This window comes from Erythrolamprus reginae, chromosome 1 (genome assembly GCF_031021105.1).
Source record: "Erythrolamprus reginae isolate rEryReg1 chromosome 1, rEryReg1.hap1, whole genome shotgun sequence".
NCBI classification, from domain to species: Eukaryota; Metazoa; Chordata; class Lepidosauria; order Squamata; family Dipsadidae; genus Erythrolamprus; species Erythrolamprus reginae.
In genome coordinates, this window is record NC_091950.1 from 137511493 (window position 1) to 137534158 (window position 22666).

General features: G+C 42.6%; 1 protein-coding gene across 1 annotated transcript in view; it reads left to right on the forward strand.

The window, feature by feature from the left end:
• LOC139175565 (NACHT, LRR and PYD domains-containing protein 12-like) overlaps positions 1-22666 on the forward strand; it is a 144017-nt gene that overhangs the window by 106808 nt on the left and 14543 nt on the right. The window contains exons 17-24 of the mRNA XM_070766729.1: positions 10720-10890; positions 11079-11249; positions 12479-12649; positions 13128-13298; positions 13478-13648; positions 14733-14903; positions 15083-15253; positions 18658-18828. Of these exons, the coding sequence (XP_070622830.1) occupies positions 10720-10890; positions 11079-11249; positions 12479-12649; positions 13128-13298; positions 13478-13648; positions 14733-14903; positions 15083-15253; positions 18658-18828 (1368 nt within the window). The remainder of the gene's footprint in view (positions 1-10719; positions 10891-11078; positions 11250-12478; positions 12650-13127; positions 13299-13477; positions 13649-14732; positions 14904-15082; positions 15254-18657; positions 18829-22666) is intronic.

Sequence of the window (22666 nt, forward strand, 5' to 3'; positions counted from 1 at the left end):
GAGATCGTTTATGTAGAGTATAAAGAGTGTGGGTCCTAGGACACTGCCTTGGGGAATGCCACTGTTAACTGGAGCAGGATTAGATATGGCATTACCTATTTTGACCACCTGTTGTCTGTTTGACAGGAACACTGATATCCAATTGTGCAGTGGTCCTGAGATGTCGTAAGATTTTAGTTTCATAAGAAGTTTGTCGTGAACTACTGAATCAAAGGCTTTGCAAAAGTCTATGTAGATTGCATCAATTGATTTACCCTGGTCAATTTGGGTAGTCCATATGCTCTTGCAGTGTAAAAGTTGCAGGTTGCAGGATAATTTTTTTCTGAAACCAAATTGTTTGTTGGAAAGTAGGTTATTTGTTTCAAGGTGGAGTGTAATAAATTGATTAATGATGGATTCCATGACTTTTTAAGTGACGCAGGTCAAGGAGATTGGTCTATAATTTTCAACATTTCTGGGATCATCCTTTTTGAAAATAGGGATGACCGTGGCTAGAGACCAGAGTTTAGGTAAGGAGCTAGTTGTAGAAGATATTTTGAAACTCAGCCAGAGTTGAGGAGAGTTTTTTTAAGAAGTATGCACATAGTCCATCAAATCCAATAGATAGAGATGGTTTTAGGTTGTGCAGTGATTTCTTAACATTTTCAGAACACTTTGCACTTTCAGAACACTGAGGAAGAGGAGAGAAAAATAGTGCTGTTTGCAGTTTGTATTCTTGAATTCAAGGAGGAGGGTATATAGCTGGCTATAAGGGGAAATTTCATTGGCTGATTGTGTTATTGAATTCAGGGAGGAGGGGACTAGACTGGGAAGTATAAAAGGGTCAGAAAAGCCATTTTAAACTGCACTTTCAGAACACTGAGGAAGAGGAGAGAAAAATAGTGCTGTTTACAGTTTGTATTCTTGAATTCAAGGAGGAGGGTATATAGCTGGCTGTAAGGGGAAATTTAATTGGCTGATTGTGTTATTGAATTCAGGGAGGAGGGGACTAGACTGGGAAGTATAAAAGGGTCAGAAAAGCCATTTTAAACTGCACTTTCAGAACACTGAGGAAGAGGAGAGAAAAATAGTGCTGTTTACAGTTTGTATTCTTGAATTCAAGGAGGAGGGTATATAGCTGGCTGTAAGGGGAAATTTAATTGGCTGATTGTGTTATTGAATTCAGGGAGGAGGGGACTAGACTGGGAAGTATAAAAGGGTCAGAAAAGCCATTTTAAACTGCACTTTCAGAACACTGAGGAAGAGGAGAGAAAAATAGTGCTGTTTATAGTTTGTATTCTTGAATTCAAGGAGGAGGGTATATAGCTGGCTATAAGGGGAAATTTCATTGGCTGATTGTGTTATTGAATTCAGGGAGGAGGGGACTAGACTGGGAAGTATAAAAGGGTCAGAAAAGCTATTTTAAACTGCACTTTCAGAACACTGAGGAAGAGGAGAGAAAAATAGTGGCCTGCGCGCCTGGCGGCGCGCGAATTATATAACTATAAACCAAAATCAGCAAAGTTTGGTAGCAATAGGGGTTCATTTTCTTGCTAAGTACCTGTATTTCAATACATTGTTAAGATGATTGGCTTGGTGCAGTGTAACACTTGTTTGGCTGTTGTGTTCCATAGTACCTTGTGGAACTTGGGGTACTGCCCTCTGCATTAGGACATCTAGGTTAGATGGCGAGATCTCTAGATTGCAGTCCTGAGTTTGTAGCTTGCAGGCAGAAGTGGAAAGATTGTCCCAGCCACGTGCTGTAATGCAGCCTTGTGTGCAGCCTCCACTTCCACAGCGCCCCCTGAGGAGGAGGGCTGTGTGGACAACTGTTGGTTCAGGAAGATTACGTGCAGTTGAGCAAAAACATAGCAGTTTTGGTCTCTCTGTATCCAATTCCTATAATGTTCTTGCGGATTTAAATAGTAAGGATGTTGAAGGTATTAGCAAGGCCCCTCAGGCGGAGAATGAGGGGATGTTCAAAGGATAAGTTGTTGTAAACGAGGTGCATAGTGACACCAACCCAAGTCCAGTTAGTAGAAATAAAAAGAGGACACATTTTCTTGTGGGTGACTCGATTGTTAGAGGTGTTGATTTGGGACAGAGGAAGGATGTGGTGAAGGTGATGAGGTGTCTCCCAGGAGCCACTGCCCGCAGGGACAGGAGGCGGATTACAAACATTATCAAGGCTGTGAGTAAAGGTAATAACGTTGATGTGGTGGTGCATCTTGGCACAAATGATTTGTCCCAGAGAAATGTTAATGTAGTAAAAAGAGATTGTAAATGTCTAAGTGTGGAGCTGGGTAAAATAACTGATTCAGTGACTTTCTCAGAGGTGTTACCGGTTTGTGACCAGGAGGGTAAAACAGGTTGTATCAGAGAGTTTAATGTGTGGTTAAGGCAGTGGTGTAAAGCTGAAGGTTTTGGCTATGTAAGTCATAATGTCAGTAGGTGGTCTAATAGGGAGTTGTTTAAGAAGGATGGTTTGCATCCATCATACAGAGGTACCCAGGTGCTCGGTGAGGAATTCAGAACTTTTTTGGACAGGCATTTAAACTAGGTAAAGGGGACAGAGATGTACCAGATGTGGATGATTTCTGTCCCCGACCAATGAGGATAAATCAGTTTCTGGAAGCTTATGAAAAGGGAGCTGTAAATAAAATAGATGTAGTTGTTGATGATAAGGGTCAAACTGATAAGGAAAATAATGTTCTTCGGGTAATGTGCACGAATGCTCGAAGCTTGAGCAACAAGCTCTGTGAGTTAATGGCCATAATATCTAGAGATAATTTGGATCTGGTTGCCATAACTGAGACATGGTTTAAGGATTCTAATGAATGGGAAATATCCATACCAGGATATACACTGTATAGGAAGGATAGAATAGAGAGAAGGGGAGGTGGAGTAGCCATTTATGTTAAAGAAAGTCTAAAAACAATACTAATTCAAAATACATGTAAAGATCTGGAGACCCTCTGGATTTGCATGCAAAATAAAGACGGTTCTGTCATTAGAATTGGGGTGATCTATAGGCCTCCAGGGCAATCTGAGGAACATGACAACAAGATGGTGGATGAAATTACCCAAATGGCAGTAAAGGGAGATATTGTGGTTATGGGTGATTTCAACATGCCTGATGTTGACTGGAATATCCCCAGTGCCCTTACATGCAAAAGTAAGAATATAGTAGAGGCCTTTACAGGAGCAGCTCTGGCACAGCTAGTTAAGACACCAACTAGAGGAGAGAATATTCTAGATTTAGTTTTTACAAATGGGAATTGGGTTTCAGAGGTCAAGGTGGGAGAAAATTTAGGTTGCAGTGACCATCTATGTTTGTGGTTTGATGTAAAAACTGATTGTGAGCAATCCTACACTGCAACCAAAGTATTAGATTTCAGAAAAACAAATTTTAATGCAATGGGGGAATATTTAAATAATGAATTAAAGGGGAGGGATAAAATGGCAGGAGCGAGCACCCAGTGGACTGTATTTAAAAAGGCCATCTTAAAAGCCACAAGACTTTATGTAAAGCAAATAACTAAAGGTAAAAGGAAGAAGAAACCGCTATGGTTTAGCAATGATGTAAGGGCTATAGTCAATGAAAAAAAGGCTGCCTATAGGAGGTATAAAGAGTCTGGAAGTATAGCTGATAGAGAGGTGTATAAAATGAGACAGAAGGAGGCGAAACAGATAATATATGCTGCTAAAGCCTCAAAAGAGGAAGAAATTGCAAAATCTGTAAAGAAGGGGGATAAAACCTTCTTCAGATATATTAGTGATAGGAAGAAGAAAAACTGCAGCATCACAAAGCTTAGTACCAGGAATAATACATGCATTGATGGGAATAAGGAGATCGCTGACCATTTCAATAGCTACTTCTGTTCAGTTTTCTCAAAAGACACCTTACAAAATAATACTATAGGGGGATATAGCATTGCTTCCAGCTGTACGGATTCAGCTCCAGTGATCTTAAAAGCCGATGTCTTAGAAGAACTTGAACGATTAAAGATAAATAAGGCAATGGGTCCAGATGGCATCCACCCCAGAGTTCTTAAAGAACTCAGATCTGTCATTGCTACCCCTCTGACTGATTTGTTTAAGCAATCCCTGTTAACAGGAGATGTTCCTGAGGATTGGAGAATGGCCAGTGTTGTGCCTATCCACAAGAAGGGCAGTAGAGAAGAAGCTGGTAACTACAGGCCAGTTAGCTTGACATCAGTTGTAGTTAAAATGATGGAGACTCTACTCAAAAAGAGGATAAATCAGCACCTAAAAAACAATAACTTATTGGACCCAAATCAGCTTTACTGAAGGCAAATCATGTCAGACTAATCTCATTGATTTCTTTGACTATGTCACAAAGGTGTTGGATCAAGGTGGTGCCATGGATATTGCCTATCTGGACTTCAGCAAAGCCTTTGATCCGGTTCCACATAAAGAGCTGATGGATAAATTAGTGAAGATTGGACTTAATCCCTGGATAGTTCAGTGGATTTCAAGCTGGCTGAAGCATAGACATCAGAGAGTTATTGTTAATGGCGAGTATTCTGAGCAGAGACAGGTTACAAGCGGTGTGCCACAAGGGTCTGTTCTGGGTCCTATTCTTTTTAATATGTTTGTGAGTGACATAGGGGAAGGTCTGGTAGGGAAGGTTTGCCTATTTGCCGATGACTCTAAAGTGTGCAATAGGGTTGATATTCCTGGAGGGGTCAGTAATATGGTAAATGATTTAGCTTTACTAGAAAAATGGTCAAAGCAATGGAAACTGCAGTTTAATGTTTCCAAATGTAAAATAATGCACTTGGGGAAAAGGAATCCTCAATCTGAGTATTGCATTGGCAGTTCTGTGTTAGCAAAAACTTCAGAAGAGAAGGATTTAGGGGTAGTGATTTCTGACAGTCTCAAAATGGGTGAGCAGTGTGGTCAGGCAGTAGGAAAGGCAAGTAGGATGCTTGGCTGCATAGCTAGAGGTATAACAAGCAGGAGGAGATTGTGATCCCCTTATACAGAGCGCTGGTGAGACCACATTTGGAGTACTGTGTTCAGTTCTGGAGACCTCACCTACAAAAAGATATTGACAAAATTGAACGGGTCCAAAGACGGGCTACAAGAATGGTGGAAGGTCTTAAGTATAAATTGTATCAGGCAAGACTAAATGAACTCAATCTGTATAGTCTGGAAGACAGAAGGAAAAGGGGGGACATGATCGCAACATTTAAATATGTTAAAGGGTTAAATAGGGTTCATAGGGTTCAGGAGGGAAGTGTTTTTAATAGGAAAGTGAACACAAGAACAAGGGGACACAATCTGAAGTTAGTTGGGGGAAAGATCAAAGGCAACATGAGAAAATATTATTTTACTGAAAGAGTAGTAGATGCTTGGAACAAACTTCCAGCAGACGTGGTTGGTAAATCCACAGTAACCGAATTTAAACATGCCTGGGATAAACATATATCCATTGTAAGATAAAATACAGGAAATAGTATAAGGGCAGACTAGATGGACCATGAGGTCTTTTTCTGCCGTCAGTCTTCTATGTTTCTATGTTTCTATTTTCTTTGGTAAAGTCGATTTGTGTTAGATTATTGAAGTTAGTTGGGGTGTGACTAGGAACTGCTGGGCATGAGCCGTTGCTATTTACAAAGACAGAGCTGAAGAAGTTGTTAAAGAGGTTTGCTTTAATTGTTTCATCAATATACTCTTTGTCATTTGGTCCCATACGTGGTGGGATGGATCTAGAGTCTTTAAGTTTGTTGTTTACAAAGTTATAGAAGGCACGAGTGAATTTTGTGCATAGGAGGTTTTCTTCTTGTTTGATATGATAGTTGGTACATTCAGTCTTTATTTGATGACATAAATTTTTATAGAGGTTTTTAAAGTTTGCAACATAGCCTGTTTTGTTTTTACACCAAAGTAATCTTTTTCTGGATTGTAGCTTTCTTATTTTTATGAGTAATTTATTTATCTTGGTTTTGGTTTATATTAGCGGTACATGTGATTTTATGACTCTTTGGATCGCGAGCAAAAATTTATTGTAATAGTCATCTACAGTGATACAGCCAGAGAATATTGTGTTCCAATCAAGAGATGAGAGGTCAGAGTCTATGTTGTTATAGTTGGCCTTCTTAAAATTGAAATTGGTTGTTCTGCTTTTGGCGTTGTTTATGAGAGATCGTATGTTGAGGCAAAAGTTGATTGTGCTGTGGTCATTGTTAGAAAAGGGTTCTCTTACTTGGAGTCCATAAATTGAATGTAAACTGTTGCAGAAGATGAGGTCTAGGCAGTTGTTGAGTCCGGTGTTGTCAGTAACTAGTTGCAGTAGCCCTAGATTAGTGATAGCATTGTAGAGGGTTGTAGAGGGTTCAGTTGTGCATTCGTTTAGGGACCAGTTAATATGTGGTAGGTTTAGGTTGCCAAGAAATATGAGAGGATGTTGGTAGGAGGTTGCCCACATTAGTAGTGAGGTTAACTTGTTTGTGTGTGATATGTTATAGTCAGGGGCTCTATAGCATAGGAGGAAGCGGGGTGTGGTGTCTGAGGTTAGTTCACAGATGATAGTTTCAGGGAAGTAAAGTTCTTGTTTAACTTGGATTTGCTTTATGTTGAGTGATTTCTTGTAGAAGATTGCAACTCCACCTCCTCTACAGGTTGTGCGATCAGATCAGAAAATGTGGTAGTCTTTTGTAGTGATAATGGAGTCAGGGAGGGATGTAGTTAACCATGTTTTGCATATAAAAATGATGTCAAATTTGGTGGTTTTTAATAGGAGAAGGAGTTCGGGTATTTTGTTAGCAGTGCTTCTTGCATTTATTAGTTTACATTTAATGTTAGAAGTGGTTGATGATGAGGAAGTAAGGGGCATGCATTCCTAGTCTTGGTTGAATGGGAGTTGGTTTTGGTTGGAGATGGGAAGGTAGTTAGGATAGATTTGAGCGGTAGTTGTTTGAGGGTTGAGGTTTTGGTGGGTTGTTCTTAGTTGACGGTGGATTGTATGCTGGGATGGTTTTGGATGATGGAGTTTGGAACGTTGGATGATGGGATGTGGGTCTTGGTTTTGATGCAGCCAGCTTGGTAGTCGATGTATAGGTTGGTTTGTCCTTGGTCTTGATGTTTTTTAAGTTCTGTAAGAGGTTCTCTGGATTGGATTCTTTGCAATATGAATAAGTCCGGTCTTACACAAAGTTTCTTGGGGTCGGGGTTGTTTTGATTAATGGAATTTATAGTATTGATGAATTTATGTTTGCTAATTTCGTTTTTGCAGATGACTCTGCAGAATTGAGGGGCTGCTGAGCCATCTCTGTATTTGAACCCGGGACCGTCTCTGGACACTTCGATCATTTCATCCATAGGGATTACTGGTACAATGATATTGCAAATCTTGTTGATATCAGGTTCATTTGTGATATGCAGGCCAAATAGGATGGCATTGTTACATTTTTGTTCCCTTTCAAGGGTGTCTTTGATTAGTAGGGATTAGTATTTGGGTGGTTGGTGGATTGATGAGGAAGTGGTTGATGTGGTTGCTGTGTATGGTGGAGGTAGTGGATGATGGGTTATTGGTTGAGGTAGAGGTTGTTGATGATCAATTAAATTTCTGTTTCCCTGTGTTGAGATTTTGTTGTCCAAGGATGTGAAGCATGTTTGTATTCGTACTTCTATCCGTGCTTCCATGGACTCAATATATTCTTTTTGTGAGGATAGGGTTGATTCAAGGTTGTGAAATTTATTGGACATGGTGATTAGTTCATTTAGCTTGGGTAGCCATGTGGGGCAAAAATGAAGTGGGATCTTTTTGAAGGAAGTTGTTTATATTTTTGTTTATTTCCAGGCAGGAATCGTGGGCATAATTTGAGCACATTTGGCATTGGTTACATTCTTCTATATGTTGGTATGTTTGGTACCATTTGCTATAAATGCAACAAAAATAGCTTAGATATAGAAGAATGTAACCAATGCCAAATGTGCTCAAATTATGCCCACAATTCCTGCCTGGAAATAAACAAAAATATAAACAACTTCCTTCCGTTTGGGGACGTTTGTAAGTGGAGGTTTTTGATTTCTTGTTTGGCATGGTTGATGAGAAAATTTTCTGGGCTTTGGGAAGATTCCTATGCAAACAAGGGCAGTTGCCCTAAATGTTCACCACTTTAGATTTACTCTTTGCTCTTTACACTTTAAATTCACTCTTTGTTCACCAATTTAAATCGTGGCTTTAAATTAAGGATGGAACTACTAGGCTCCTGAGGTTTGGATGGATTAGCTGGTTACCAGGAGCTTTCCGTAGTTACTGTGGTTTCACCTTTAGTATCTCTGTTTTGAACCTTCAGGGGATCTGTTTTGAACCTTCAGGGGATCTGCTTGGTAGAGATCGTCAGAGAGTAAAGAGGAATCTTTGTTGAATTAACGAGCCACGTGGTAATGGTGGCCACTTTATGGCTGAAACTCCAAATTCTAAACAATTTGCTGCCTTTGTGCTTTTATGGCCAATACTTCCTTTATTTGGGGCTTGGAAATGTAGTTTGAGATGGGCTAGTGGGGGGGGGGGGGGGAGAGAGAGAAACTTCTCCTCTTTAAAGATTTCTTCTTGATGCTTGCTTGAGGTTAGTTTTAAGCCTCTGAGCTTATGGTTTGGAGCTTAAGCTCTGAGTTTAAGTTTTGGAAGAGGGAAAGAGTCTTTCTGGAGTTAAGGGGAGAAAAGTATCTGGATTCTATACCTCTAAATTTAGGCTGCTGAGATTCTTTGTTTGTTATGGAACAGCTGGAAGAAGGTAAGTGGAAAAGGGTACACGTTGCTATATTTGTAGATATATAGCAGAAAACTCACTGGGTCTGATGACTGCAGGTATTCAGGGCTCCTTGCTTTCCAAACCTTATGAAGCTGGTCAAACGCTCCTTGGTTTCTTTGTATCCATTGTGGCTTTTTGCTTAGGAATTCTTGCCTCAGGATCTTTGCAATTCCTCATGATTTCTTTGCAATCTCTTATGGCTTTTCGCTCAGAAAATCTCCCCTCTGGATCACCTGAGGTCTTTCCCTTATTTTCTCTACTTTTTTAAAAAAGATTTTAATTACTTTCCCCCATTTTGGGGGTTTCTTTTAATTTCTTTTAATAATACAATAATATCAGCAATGATACTGATGATCATAAAGTGACTGCAGAGGCCATGTAAGCAGCTGATGGTCCCTAGACCTACTGATGTAGTTAGATTTATCCTGCCCTCTCAAGGGGACTTAATGGGGATTGCAAACAAATAATGATATTTCCTTCAATTCCTATGAAATGCCTTCCATGTTTGCTTTGAAAAACACATAAAACATTTTAAATTGTTCTCTGCAGGGTTGATGGAGAGATCGCCAAGGAATCTACCATGAGACATATAACAGAAGTATTCAGGGAAAACCAAACATTGACAAACTTATCCTTGTCCCTCAAGAACCCAGATGAGAGAGTGATGGAAGTTCTGTGTGAGGGCCTGAAACATCCACAATGTACATTACAGATACTACAGTAAGTGATTCTTTTTCCTTTCAGTTTGACTGGTGTAATGGTCCTTTGACGGGCAATATTATGGAAAAGTATCATGGGAGGGACAGTTCAGTTGCAAACAGATAATATTTTTCCTTTAGTTGCAGTAATATGCTCCCCATGCTTGTTTTTCAAGAAATATTTCTACTTTGTTGGACTCTTTTCTGCAGGCTGAGAGGAGAGATGGTCAAGGAATCTATCATGAGGCCTCTTACGGAGATATTCAAGGAAAACCAGACATTAAGAAACTTACACTTGTCCTTCAAGTATCCAGATGAGGGAGCAATGGAATTTCTGTGTGAGGGCCTGAAACATCCACAATGTACAATAGAGGGGCTATAGTAAGTGATTATTTTTCATTTCAGTTTGACCGGAGTAATGGTACTTTGACGGACATTATTCTGGAAAAGCATCATGGGTGGGACAGTTCAGTTGCAAACATGTAATCATATTTCCTTCCATTATGAAATGTCTTCCATGTTTGCTTTGAAAAACAATTTAAAATTTTCTTACTGTTCTCTATAGCCTTGTTGGAGAGATCGCTGAGGAATCTACCATGAGGCCTCTTACAGATGCATTAAGGGAAAACCAAACATTGAGAACCTTAAGCTTGTCCCCAAAGAACCCAAATGAGAGAGCAATGGAAATTCTGTGTGAGGGCCTTAAACATCCACAATGTACAATACAGCTGCTACAGTAAGTGATGCTTTTTTATTTTTCTTTCATTGCCCTAACAGTCCTTTTTGACTGTTAAAGTATCATGTGAGAGACAGTTCAATTGCAAACATATAAGGATATTTACTTCAAATTCCTATGAAAGGACTTCCAGGTTTCTTGTGAAAAGCAATTTAAATTTTTTGGACTGTTCTCTTCAGGCTTGGTGGAGAGATCACCAAGGAATCTACCATGAGGCATATAACAGAAGTATTCAGGGAAAACCAAACATTGAGAAACTTATGTTTGTCCCTCAAGAACCCAGAAGAGAGAGCAATGGAAGTTTTGTGTGAGGGCCTGAGACATCCACAATGTACATTACGGATGCTGCAGTAAGTGATGCTTTTTCCTTTTCGTTTCATTGCCTAATAGTCCTTTTAAAATATCATGGGAGGGACAGTTCAGTTGCAAACATATAATCATATTTCCTTCAAATTTCTTGGAAATGCCCTCCATGTTTGCTCTAAAAAACAATTTAAAATTTTTGGACTGTTCCTTGCAGGCTTGATGGAGAGATCACCAAGGAATCGACCATGAGGCCTCTTACAGAGGTATTCAGGGAAAACCAAACATTGGAAGAGTTATCCTTGTCCCTCAAGAACTCAGATGAGGGCACAATGAAAATTCTGTGTGAGGGGCTGAAACATCCACAATGTACAATAGAGATACTAGAGTAAGTGATTCTTTTTCATTTCAGTTTGACTAGCATAATGGTCCTTTGACGGGCAATATTATGGAAAAGTATCATGGGAGGGATAGTTCAGTTGCAAACACATAATCTTTTTCCTTCAGTTGCAGTAATATGTTCTCCATGCTTGTTTTTCAAGAAATATTTCTACTTTGTTGGACTCTTTTCTATAGGCTTGGTGAAGAGATGGCCAAGGAATCTACGATGAGGCATCTTACAGAGGTATTCAAGGAAAACCAGAGTTTAAGATACTTGCGCTTGTCCTTCAAGAACCCAGATGAGAGCGCAATGGAAATCCTGTGTAAAGGCCTGAAACATCCACAATCTACAATAGAGACGCTAGAGTAAGTGATGCATTTTCATTTTTGTTTCATTGTACTAACAGTACTTTTTTGACTGTTAAAGCATCATGGGAGGGACAGCTCAGTTGCAAAGATATAATCATATTTCCTTCAATTCCTACTTTTCTGATCTCTGGCTAAGGCCACTGTTAATTGGAATAAAGGTTTGCTAAATGCAGAAATTTGTAAAAACAAAACATCGTCATCTTTTTGTTACAAACTGCGTCATCTCGGTATGCAGTCTCTCTTATCTCAGTCTTTAGTAGTTAAGGCAGCATAAACATCCTCAAAGCATTCCACTATTCATTTTAAAATTCATGGCTAGGCAGCATTAGCCCAGGGTAATAAAAGCTGCAATTAAAAACACGTAAAACAAAGCTTACTCTCAGAGCCGGGGAAAGACACCTCCATATTGTTTTATAGCAGATTGAAAACTCCATTCTTCTTCTCCGCTGACATCCAGATGTGACGAATTAATTACTTAATTAATTAACCCATTCCTCTCCTTAATATTTCTACCCTGACACTTGCTCCTTTCGTCTCTGCAAGCGTTTGAAAGAAGGATTTACCCATCTAATATCTGTTTCTCCTTCACTTGAATCTGAACTCATAGGAACGTCCTGTGGTTGGTCTCCTCCTCCTTCTGCCTGTAAATCAGGCCCTGCCACTAATTCATAAACACTATCCGAATCACTATCTGCAAAATCCCCAAACTGAACAGGAGTATACACAACACCTATGAAATACCTTCCATGTTTGCTTTGAAAAACAATTTACATTTTTTCAATGTTCTCTGCAGCTTGATGGAGAGATTGCCTCAGGGGTAAGTTCTAACTTATCTTGCTGCTGATTTGTTTCTTCCCATGCCATGTGGGCATGCAGGTGCAGTGACAAAATATCTGAGGAAAAAAAGCTGAAAGCAAGATGGTGACCATATGCGTGGTGCTGGAAACCTAGCTTCCGCACATGCTCAGAAGAAAAATAAATAAAATTAATCAAAAATAAAAAAATAACAATATGGCAGCACCCAGGGATTGGCACCAGTTCCATAATATCATAGTAATTGAAAAATGGTTACTACCATTTCAGGTGAACCAGTCCAAACGGGAGTAACGCATCTCTAATGGGAGGGACAGTTCAATTGCAAACAAATAATCATATTTCCTTCAACTCCTATGAAATGCCTTCCATATTTGCTTTGAAAAACATTTTTATTTTACTGTTCTCTGCAGGCTTGATAAACAGATTACCAAGGAATCTACCATGAGGCTTCTTACAGAAGTATTCAGGGAAAACCAAACATTGATCAACTTATCCTTGTCCCTCAAGAACCCAGATGGGAGAGCAATGGAAGTTCTGTGTGAGGGTCTGAAACATCCACAATGTACATTACATAAGCTGCAGTAAGTTATTCTTTCTCATTTCAGTTTGACCAGCGTCATGGTCCTTTGACGGGAAATATTCTGGAAAAGTATCATGGGAGGGACAGTTCAGTTGCAAACACACAATCTTTTCCCTTCAGTTGCAGTAATATAGAAACATAGAAGACTGACGGCAGAAAAAGACCTCATGGTCCATCTAGTCTGCCCTTATACTATTTCCTGTATTTTATCTTACAATGGATATATGTTTATCCCAGGCATGTTTAAATTCAGTTACTGTGGATTTACCAACCACGTCTGCTGGAAGTTTATTCCAAGGATCTACTACTCTTTCAGTAAAATAATATTTTCTCATGTTGCCTTTGATCTTTCCCCCAACTAACTTCAGATTGTGTCCCCTTGTTCTTGTGTTCATTAAAAACACTTCCCTCCTGAACCTTATGCTCTCCATGCTTGTTTTTCAAGAAATATTTCTACTTTGTTGCACTGTTCTCTGCAGTCTTGGAGGAGACATGGCCAAGGAATCCATCATGAAGCTTCTTACACAGGTATTCAGGGAAAACCAGCGATTGACACAATTACGCTTGTCCTTCAAGAACCCAGATAAGGGAGCGATGGAAATTCTGTATGAGGGGCTAAAACATCCACAATGTACAATACAGTTGCTAGAGTAAGTGATGCTTTTTTATTTTTGTTCCATTTGCATAACAGTCCTTTTTTGACTGTTAAAGTATCATGGGAGGGACAGTTCAGTTACAAGCACGTAATCATATTTCCTTCAATTCCTATGAAATCCCTTCCATGTTTGCTTTGAAAAACAATTTAAATTTTTTCAACTGTTCTCTGCAGGCTTAATGGAGAGATCGGCAAGGAATCCATCATGAGGCCTCTTACAGAGGTATTCATGGAAAACCAAACATTGAAAAACTTACGCTTGTCCCTCCAGAATCCAGATGAGAGAGCAATGGAAGTTCTGTGTGAAGGACTGAACCATCCTCAATGTACAATAGAGATAATAGAGTAAGTGATGCTTTTTCATTTCAGTTTGACCAGCGTAGTGGTCCTTTGATGGGCAATATTCTGGAATAGTATCTTGGGGGGACAGTTACCATATTTTTCAGAGTATAAGATGCACCTTAGTTTTTGGGGAGGAAAATAGGAAAAAGAATCTGCTCTGACTAGCATCCTTAGTCTGGTCACCTTCAGCACATTATTTCATCCCATGGTTAAGGACTTTAAAAAATCTTTATTCTGAGAGAGTAACAATGAAGGAGCTTGCAAGTCAGTAAGAGCTGGGAACATCATTAGCACCTGGAAAGAAACAGTCAGAGCAAGTAGAGCAATGGAAAAAACTTTGCAAAGACTTAGGATTGGAAAACATTCTTCTTTGCAGAGTTAACAATGACAGCACTTGCAAGCTGGTAAGAACTAGGAATATTGTTAGCACCTAGTTAGGGCTGGAAAGAAACATTTGGAGCAAGTTAGACCAATGGAAATAAAAACCTGCAAGACTTAGGCCTTGGAAAATCTTCTTCACAGAGAGTAACAATGAAAGAGCTTGGGAACATTTTTTCTGGTATAAAGGGCTTGGGAACATTAGTAACACCTGGTGAGGGCTGGAAAGAAACATCTGGAGCAAGTAAAACCATAAAAAACCCCTACAAAGACAGGTTTTGGAGAACATTCTTGGCAGAGAGTAACAAAGAAAGAGCTTACAAGTCGGTAAGAGCTGGGAACATCGCTAGCACCTGGTTAGGACTGGAAAGAAAATTATTCAGAGCAAGTTAGAGCAATGAAAAAAATCCTGCAAAGACTTAGGGCTTGGAAAACATTCTTCACAGAGGGAAACAATGAAAGAGCCTGCAATGTAAGAGCTGGGAAGATCATTAGCAGCTAGTTAGGGCTGGGGAAAAAAAAGAGCTATATTCAGAGTATAAGACGTACCCTAATTATCAGTCTCTATTAGGGAGGGAAAAAGTGTGCCTTACACACCGAAAAATACAGTAAGTTGCAAACACATAATCATATTTCCTTCAGTTGCAATAATATGCTCTCCATGCTTGTTTTTCAAGAAATTTCTACTTTGTTGGACTCTTTTCTGCAGCTTTGGTGGAGAGATTGCCAAAGAATCTACCGTGAGGCCTCTTACAGAAGTATTCAGGAAAAACCAGAGATTGAGAAACTTATGCTTGTCCTTCAGTAACGCAGATGAGAGAACAATGAATATTCTGTGTGAGGGACTGAAAGATCCGCAATGTACAATAGAAACGTTATGGTAAGTGATTCTTTTTCATTTCATTTCGACTGGTGTAATGGTCCTTTGATGTGCAATATTCTGGAAAAGTATCATGGGAGGGACAATTCGGTTGGAAACACATAATCATATTGTTGTAAAATGCTCTCCAAGCTCCTTTTTCAAGAAATATTTCTACTTTGTTGGACTCTCCTCTGCAGTCTTGGTAGGGAGATTGCCAAGGAATCTACCATGAGGCCTCTTACAGTGGTATTCAGGGGAAACCAGAGACTGAGAACGTTATTCTTGTGCCTCAAAAACCCAGATGAGAGAGCAATGGAAATTCTGTGTGAGGGCCTGAAACATCCACAATGTTCATTAGAGATGCTTTGGTAAGTGATTCTTTTTTATTTCAGTTTGACTGGCCTAATAATCCTTTTTTGACTGTTAAAGTATCATGGGAGGGACAGTTCAGTTACAAACATAATCATATTTTCTTCAATTCCTATAAAATGCCTTCCATGTTTGCTTTGAAAAACAATTTAATTCTCCACTGCACTGCTACGGAGAGTCCAACGTGGGTAATAGTTCAGCCTTATTGGAAGGGACTGAGTTAAAAATTAACATATTAAACAGGTCCCACCCCTTGGAGACCCCAGTGAGTCAGTCTTAAAAACTCAGTCATAGTGAAGGGACACATGAGTTCTTCTTCCCTATGACCTTTTTATTGCATAGGTTTGTTGATTTATTTGTTATCTATCTAATTTAGGTATTATTACTAACTTTTGTCTCTTCCCCTTTCCTTTTTTATAGGAATAATCTGGGAGGATCGTTCAGAAGGGAATTCCTTCATCGTTGGACTCAGGCCCCTGCTACGAGGAGCAAGCCTGCATCATTGTACAGGTCGGAGCCCCTTCTCTGCGAGAGTACTGCTCCAAAGACTGAGTGTCGGAAGGGTGGGGGTCCCTAGTCTGCGGGCTATACCCTCTAGACCCTGCCACCAACGCAGATGAAGCCGAGGGAAAGGAATCTGCAAACCACCTGTTTTTCGGTGAGACTAACCAGGGCGTTTGAATTTCCCTCCGTAATCCCCAGCGGTAATCACCGGCACCTTATTCAATGGGCCATTTTGAGAGCACTTGCCAGCAGCTGGGGTCTCCAGAAGCCGCTCAGGGTCTCTAAATCGGAACCGGCAATCTCGGGCACCACCTGAAGTCAAAGCTCTGCCCGCCATATTGAAGAGGCAAACAAAGCCCACAGCCCTTTTCCCGGTGTGTGCCACCGCTATTTCTTTGGGCACAGCCCGAGGTCCCTATGCCCTGGCAACTACTTCCACCCACCATTTTTGGAGGGGGCATGATTAATCCCTTTCGGCGCCAATCAGGGTCAGGACTATAACTGGGTAGCTGGATGACACAGGAAGTATTACAATCCTTCCTTCATCCGCCATTTTGTTTGGACCTCATTTCGCCTCGTGCAGTGAAAGCAAACAGTTCTCTTTTCCTTTCTGTAATCAATTATTCCTTATGGCGGATCTTCCCCAATCGGTGGGTTCTGAACCTTCCACATCTGAGGGAGGTACTCAAAAGGCCAAAGAGAAGTCACATACTTCCAAATCCAGATCCAAAACTTCCCAGACATCCTCTGCACTAAAAGAAGCAGAAAAACGCATCAAGGCCCTAGAGGGGCAGCTAGAAGCAGCACAGAGACAGCCTCCACTGCTACAGATCCAGGCTATCATCACATCAGGTCAGATTCTGGGTTCTATGGCCACTGCTACCCCTCCCAGACTCCCAGAGGGAACTGGCTCAGCCACAGACAGAGAGTGGTACCCAGACAGACCAGAGGCTCCAATATCAGAAGCCCTGCGAAGGCCTGAATTACAGTTTACAGCTTTCCCAGCATGGCACTATAGCCCCTGGCTCCTTCGGCTATCTTCACGCCAACAGCTGCTGGGCTGCGCTCTTCCCCAGATACCTGGCACTGCATGTCCCCAGCTATACAGGACATGATTGCCTCAGTGTACTCACAGGGCATTGTGCCGGTGCTCAACAATATGCAACAACAGCTCCTCCACCTCCGCCTCTGCCTGCCTTAACACACAGGAACATTTGGGTGGTCCCCGCTCCCCCGTCTTCTGGGAATGAATCTCTACATGAAGATTCAGGGTTGCGGGATCCAGGTTCAGAACAGGAGGATGGTCTGTCTGAGGATGAAATTCCCCCACCAAAACCTCCGGCCTTCACAGGTCTCTTTAGACCTTCCTTATTTCGTATTTTGCTCAATAAAGCAAAGCAAACAGTTGCACTAGGCATGGGGGACAAATCTACAGAACAGGTGGCAGGTACTCAACCCGCTAAGAGGCTCTTTTCTGAACCACAAAAAGATTCAGACTTTATTCCATCCTCAGATTTGTTCCTGGATAATATTAAAAAACCATGGGAACAACCAGCGAGAGCTCTGGGCCCAACAGCCTCAGAACGAAAATTTTATTCGTTTGAACCAGACATGGAAAATCTGCTACAGTTCCCTCCCATTGATGCCCCAGTCACAAGTCTGGTTTCAGGGGGTCTCTCCTAAGACAGTCTCTCCTAAGACAGTTAGTCGCTGGATTCGGTCCTGTATCATCACAGCATACAAGTCAACCTCTACGCCACTTCCACCTGGCATCATGGCGCACTCCACGAGAAGTGCAGCTACATCGGCTGCTTGGGCAACTCAGGCTCCGATCGAGGACATATGTCGGGTGGCAACCTGGACTGTTCCCGACACCTTTATCAAGCATTATCGTCTGGATGCATATGCTTCAGCTGAGGCGGCGTTTGGATGCAGGGTGCTGCAAAGGGTGTGCAAGTATTCTGCGCCTCTGTTCCAGCCTGTTCTCGCCCTAGTGACTTAAGCTTGGGTGTATCCCACGTTGGACTCTCAGTGGAGAAGAACCATTGAACTTACCTGAACAGTGTTTTTTATGCACTGCGAGGCGAGTCCAAACCCACCCGGCCATCGGGCCTAGGGGCACAGAGTTTACTAAGTTTTTTATAGTTGACAGTTTAAATATGTTGAATAAATGTTATTGGTTTATTTACACTATGACTTCATTTTTATTATCGACTGATTCATTGGGGTCTCCAAGGGGAGGACCTGTTTAATATGTTAATTTTTAACTCAGTCCCTTCCAATAAAGCTGAACTATTACCCACGTTGGACTCTCCTCGCGATGCATCGAGAAGACCGTTCAGGTAAGTTTAACGGTTCGTTTTTTCTACTGTTCTCTGCAGGCTTGATGGAGAGATCGTATCAGGGGTGGGTTCTAAATTACCTTGCTGCTGGTTTGTTTCCTCCCAAGGCATGTGGGCCCATAAGTGCAGTAACAAAAAATCCAGGAAAAAAAGCCAAAAACAAGATGGTGACCACATGCACAGTGCTGGAAACCCAGCTTCCGCACATGCTTAAAAGAAAATAAATAAAATAAATTTTAAAAATAAAAAAATAAAAAAAATTAAATAATGGTGGCACCCACAGACTGGAACTGATCTAACCAGGTGCATGATGTCATAGTGACATCACCAACAGGTCACTACCAGTTTGGGTGAACCGGTCCAAACCAGAGGAACCCACTGGGAGGGACAGTTCAATTGCAAACTCATAACCATATTTCCTTCAAACTCCTATGAAATGCCTTCCATGTTTGCTTTGAAAAACATTTGTTCTGTCTGGGTTCCCCCAGACGTCAACACCAACTAAAAAGAGTAGCCAGACACAACAACATTTAATTTTTTTGGACTTTTCTCTGCAGGGTTTGTGAAGATGTGGCCAAGGAATCCACCATGAGGTTTCTTACAAAGGTATTCATGGAAAACCAGAGATTGAGAAACTTATCCTTGTTCTTAAAGAACCTACAGCAGGGAGCAATGAAAATTCTGTTTGAGGGCCTGAAACATCCACAATGTACAATACAGATGCTGCAGTAAGTGATGCTTTTTCATTTTTGTTTCATTGCCCTAACAATCCTTTTTTGACTGTTAATGTATCATGGGAGGGACAGCAAACATATAATCATATTTCAACTCCTATGAAATGCCTTCAATTTTTGCTTTGAAAAACAGTTTAATTTTTTTTACTGTTCCGTGCAGGCTTGATGGAGAGATCTCATCAGGGATGGGTTCTAACCTACCTTGCTGCTGATTTATTTCCTCCCATGCCATGTGGGCATGGAGGTGCAGTGACAAAAAATCTCGGGAGGGGGGGGGAAGCTGAAAACAAGATGGTGATGACCACTGTTCCCCCTAAGATGCTCAGGTGCATGCTAGCACACTCAGGAATGGCCTGCCACACAGGGTTTTTCAACCCAGCGCATGATCCGAGTGCTATTTCTCCCACCTGATGGCCGCTCTCTGTCCTGGGCTAGTTGGAGCTGCAGTTCCCACATGGCCCAGGAAGGAAGAGGCTCACCATCCCTGTGGTACCCCTGGAAGGAATCCAAGACAGCCGAGGTAAGGAGACTCAGCCGTAGGATGAAACAAGGAAGGCAGGGAGGAAGGCAGGCAGGTAGGCACGGGGCTGCGGGGACCTGCTAGTCACCCGATCCCAGCCCAGAGCCATATCCATCAGGATTTGAGAGAGGAAGGAAGGTCAACAGCCTTCCACCACCACCTGCCAGCCACCCATGGGAGACCCGCCCATTGTCAACCAGGTGTCTGAGGCAACTGCAGGCTCTGAGGGAAGTGCCTCCATTCCTCCAACCCACCCAGTTTCCTTCCTTCCTCGCAGAGAAGCCTCTCTTTTCTCTCTCAGCCTCCCCTGCTCTGAGAATCTTCATTAAAATATCAGCTCGCTCCCCATTTACCCCCCCAACTCCTCATTGTTTGGTGTTTTCTACTGAAGGGGGTGGGAGGAGAGCAGCGCTGTGGTGCTTTCAGCCCTTTGAACAGGCGTTGCTGAGAGTTTTGGTGAAGAGGGGGAGTTGCGTGTGTGCAGCTGTGAAGGGGAGGTGGGAGAGAGAGAGAAAGAGAAAACTCGCCAAGGAATTGAGGACTTGCTCCACTTCGCCTCCCCTCTCCAGGGCGGCATTAAGAAAACTGTGGGAAGGAAGACCACCACCCCCAACACCACTTTTTTGGTAAGCCAGGAATTTGGGAGAAATACCTCCCTTCCCTCCCTATTGACAGACAGAGTTGGAGGCAGAGAAACAGAAGGGAAGAAGGGGGGAGTGAGAGGGGGAGGAGAGAGAAAAAAGAGAAAGAGAAAAATGAGGTAAAGATGGAGGGAAAGAACGAAGGAGAGGAAAAAGAAACAAATGAGAGAGAAGGGGAGAGAAGGAAAAAAGAGGGAGAGTGTTAAATCAGAGGCAGAGGCAAAAGGAAAGTGACAACAGCTCTTTATTTGATCAGCAGGAGCATCCAGAGAGCCCAGCTCGCAGGCTGGAAAGAATCTAGCGAGAGATTGAGAAACCCTGGCAAAACCCCACACTGATATACTTTGTTGCCAGCGCTGGGATTGGTGGCATTGTATCCAGTCCTCGTGCTGAAGCTCCTGATTGGTAGTCTTTGCAGGCTTCCTATTGGTTAGCCTGCGGGCTCCTATTGGCTGTGTTTGATCCAATCAGGGATCTGTGTCTGATCCAATCAGGGATCTGTGACTGATCCAATCAGGGATCTCTCTTTCATAACAGCATGCAAACATAACATCCCTCCCCCCCATAGTCCTTTTACAACTGTCAGTCATTTAGATAGGCTACGTAGTCCTGTAACCTGATTGGTGGTCTGGTCGCCCGGCCGGACCTGCGCAGTTCAGTCTCCTGTGAGCTGTCTTCCTGGGCGGCTGGCTCTTGTGCTGCTCCGTCCTGGCAAGGGTTGCCTTGGCCCGTGGATGATGGTGCGGTCTCACCTTCGCTGGCCGCCGGGGCTCCCGGACAGCCATCGTTGGATGCCAGAAGATGGTGCGGTGAGTAGGATGGTTGTTCTATGCGATTTTCTGTGGGGAAAATGTGATCGTTATTTTGTGGGGACTCACCCGGGTGTCGCTTCCTGATTTGGTCGATGTGTCTTCGCCAGGTTTTTCCATTTTGTAGCAGAACCGTGTACGACTTGTGGCCGGTTCTTTGATCTATGATGCCCTCCCTCCAGCGGAGGTTGGAGTCAAAGTCTTTGGCATACACTGGGTCGCCCGATTCGAAGGTTCTTTCCGGATCTGTTGTTGGTTTGTCTTTTTCCTTTGTGTATTCTGGGTGCATTCTGTCTAGAGGGGAGCGGAGCTTTCTTCCCATGAGGAGTTCCGCCGGGCTTTTCTTGGTGCTGGCTGAAGGGGTGATGTGCTGGACCAGTAGGAACACCTCTATTTGTTGTTGCCAGTCTCCGGTTGGTGCTCAGTGAAGAGCCTCTTTCGTGAACCTCACCATTCGTTCAGCCCGGCCGTTAGAAGCCGCGAAGAGGGGCGCGGTTAGTGCATGCCGGATCCCTCGCTCGGCTAGGAAGATTTCCATTTGTCTAGATGTCAGCTGGGGGCCATTGTCGGAGACTAGGACATCTGGTAACCCATGTGTGGAGAAAATTTTCCGCAGTGCCTTTATTGTAGCTGCCGTTGTAGTTGAGGTCATTAGAATTACCTCGAGCCATTTTGAGTAGGCGTCTACTACGATTAGAAAGGATTGTCCTGCCACTGGTCCTGCGAAGTCTATGTGAATGCGAGACCAGGGCCCTTTTGGTGTTTCCCACTCCGTTGGCTTGGTTTTGGGTGGATCTGGGCGAGTTTGCTGGCACGGGTTACATGTTGCTACCCAGGTCTCAATGTCCTGATCCAGCCCGGGCCACCATAAATGACCCCGAGCCAGACTCTTCATTCGTACCATGCCCGGGTGCCCTTGATGCAGTAATTTTAACGCTTTTTTCTGTAGCTGTTTTGGAACTATTACCCGGTCGCCCCACAATATGCAGTCCCTTAACACGCTCAGTTCCGTTTGTCTGTTTTTAAAAGTTTGAAATGCCTCTCCCTGGATTTTCTCTGGCCACCCCCTCAGGACCCACTGCTTGACTTGAGACAATACTGAATCTTTATTTGTCTCCCGGGCAATTTCCTCTGCGCTTATTATCGGGTTCTCCTGCATTTCAATTAGCAATATGTCCATGGCAGGGGCTGGGTCTATTACCAGGTCTGTTTGGGGGCATCTGCTAAGGGCATCGGCATGGCCGATTTCCTTCCCCCCTCGGTGTATGAGAGTGTAGTTGTAGGCTGCTAGGAAGATTGTCCAGCGGGTCATTCTCGGGGAAAGGAATGCGGGCGTCTGTTTGTTTCCCGCTAAGATTCCTAATAGGGGTTTGTGGTCTGTAATCAAGGTGAATGGGCGGCCAAATAAATACCCGTATAATTTTTTGACACCTGCGACTAAAGCTAGCGCTTCCTTGTCCAGTTGAGAGTAGTTCCTTTCTGCTGGGGACAAGGTCTTTGAGTAGAAAGCGATGGGGGCGTCCGTGCCGTCTGGGAACGTGTGGCTGAGAACGGCTCCTATGCCGAACGGTGAGGCGTCGCAGGTTAAGGTCACGGGCATAGTCATGTTGTATTGCACAAGGACACTGTCTGATGATAGCATTTCTTTGATGGCTTGGAAAGCGTCCTGCTCAGCCGGTCCCCATGTCCAGGCTGTTCCTTGCTTAAGTAGGTGATGAAGCGGCTCCGCTGTTGTGGCTTTCTGCTTGAGAAAGATGGAATAGAAGTTTAGTAAGCCCAGAAATGATTGTAGTTCCGTTTTGTTCGTTGGGACAGGGGCGTTTTTTATTGCTGAGACCTTTTCTTCTGTTGGATGGATCCCC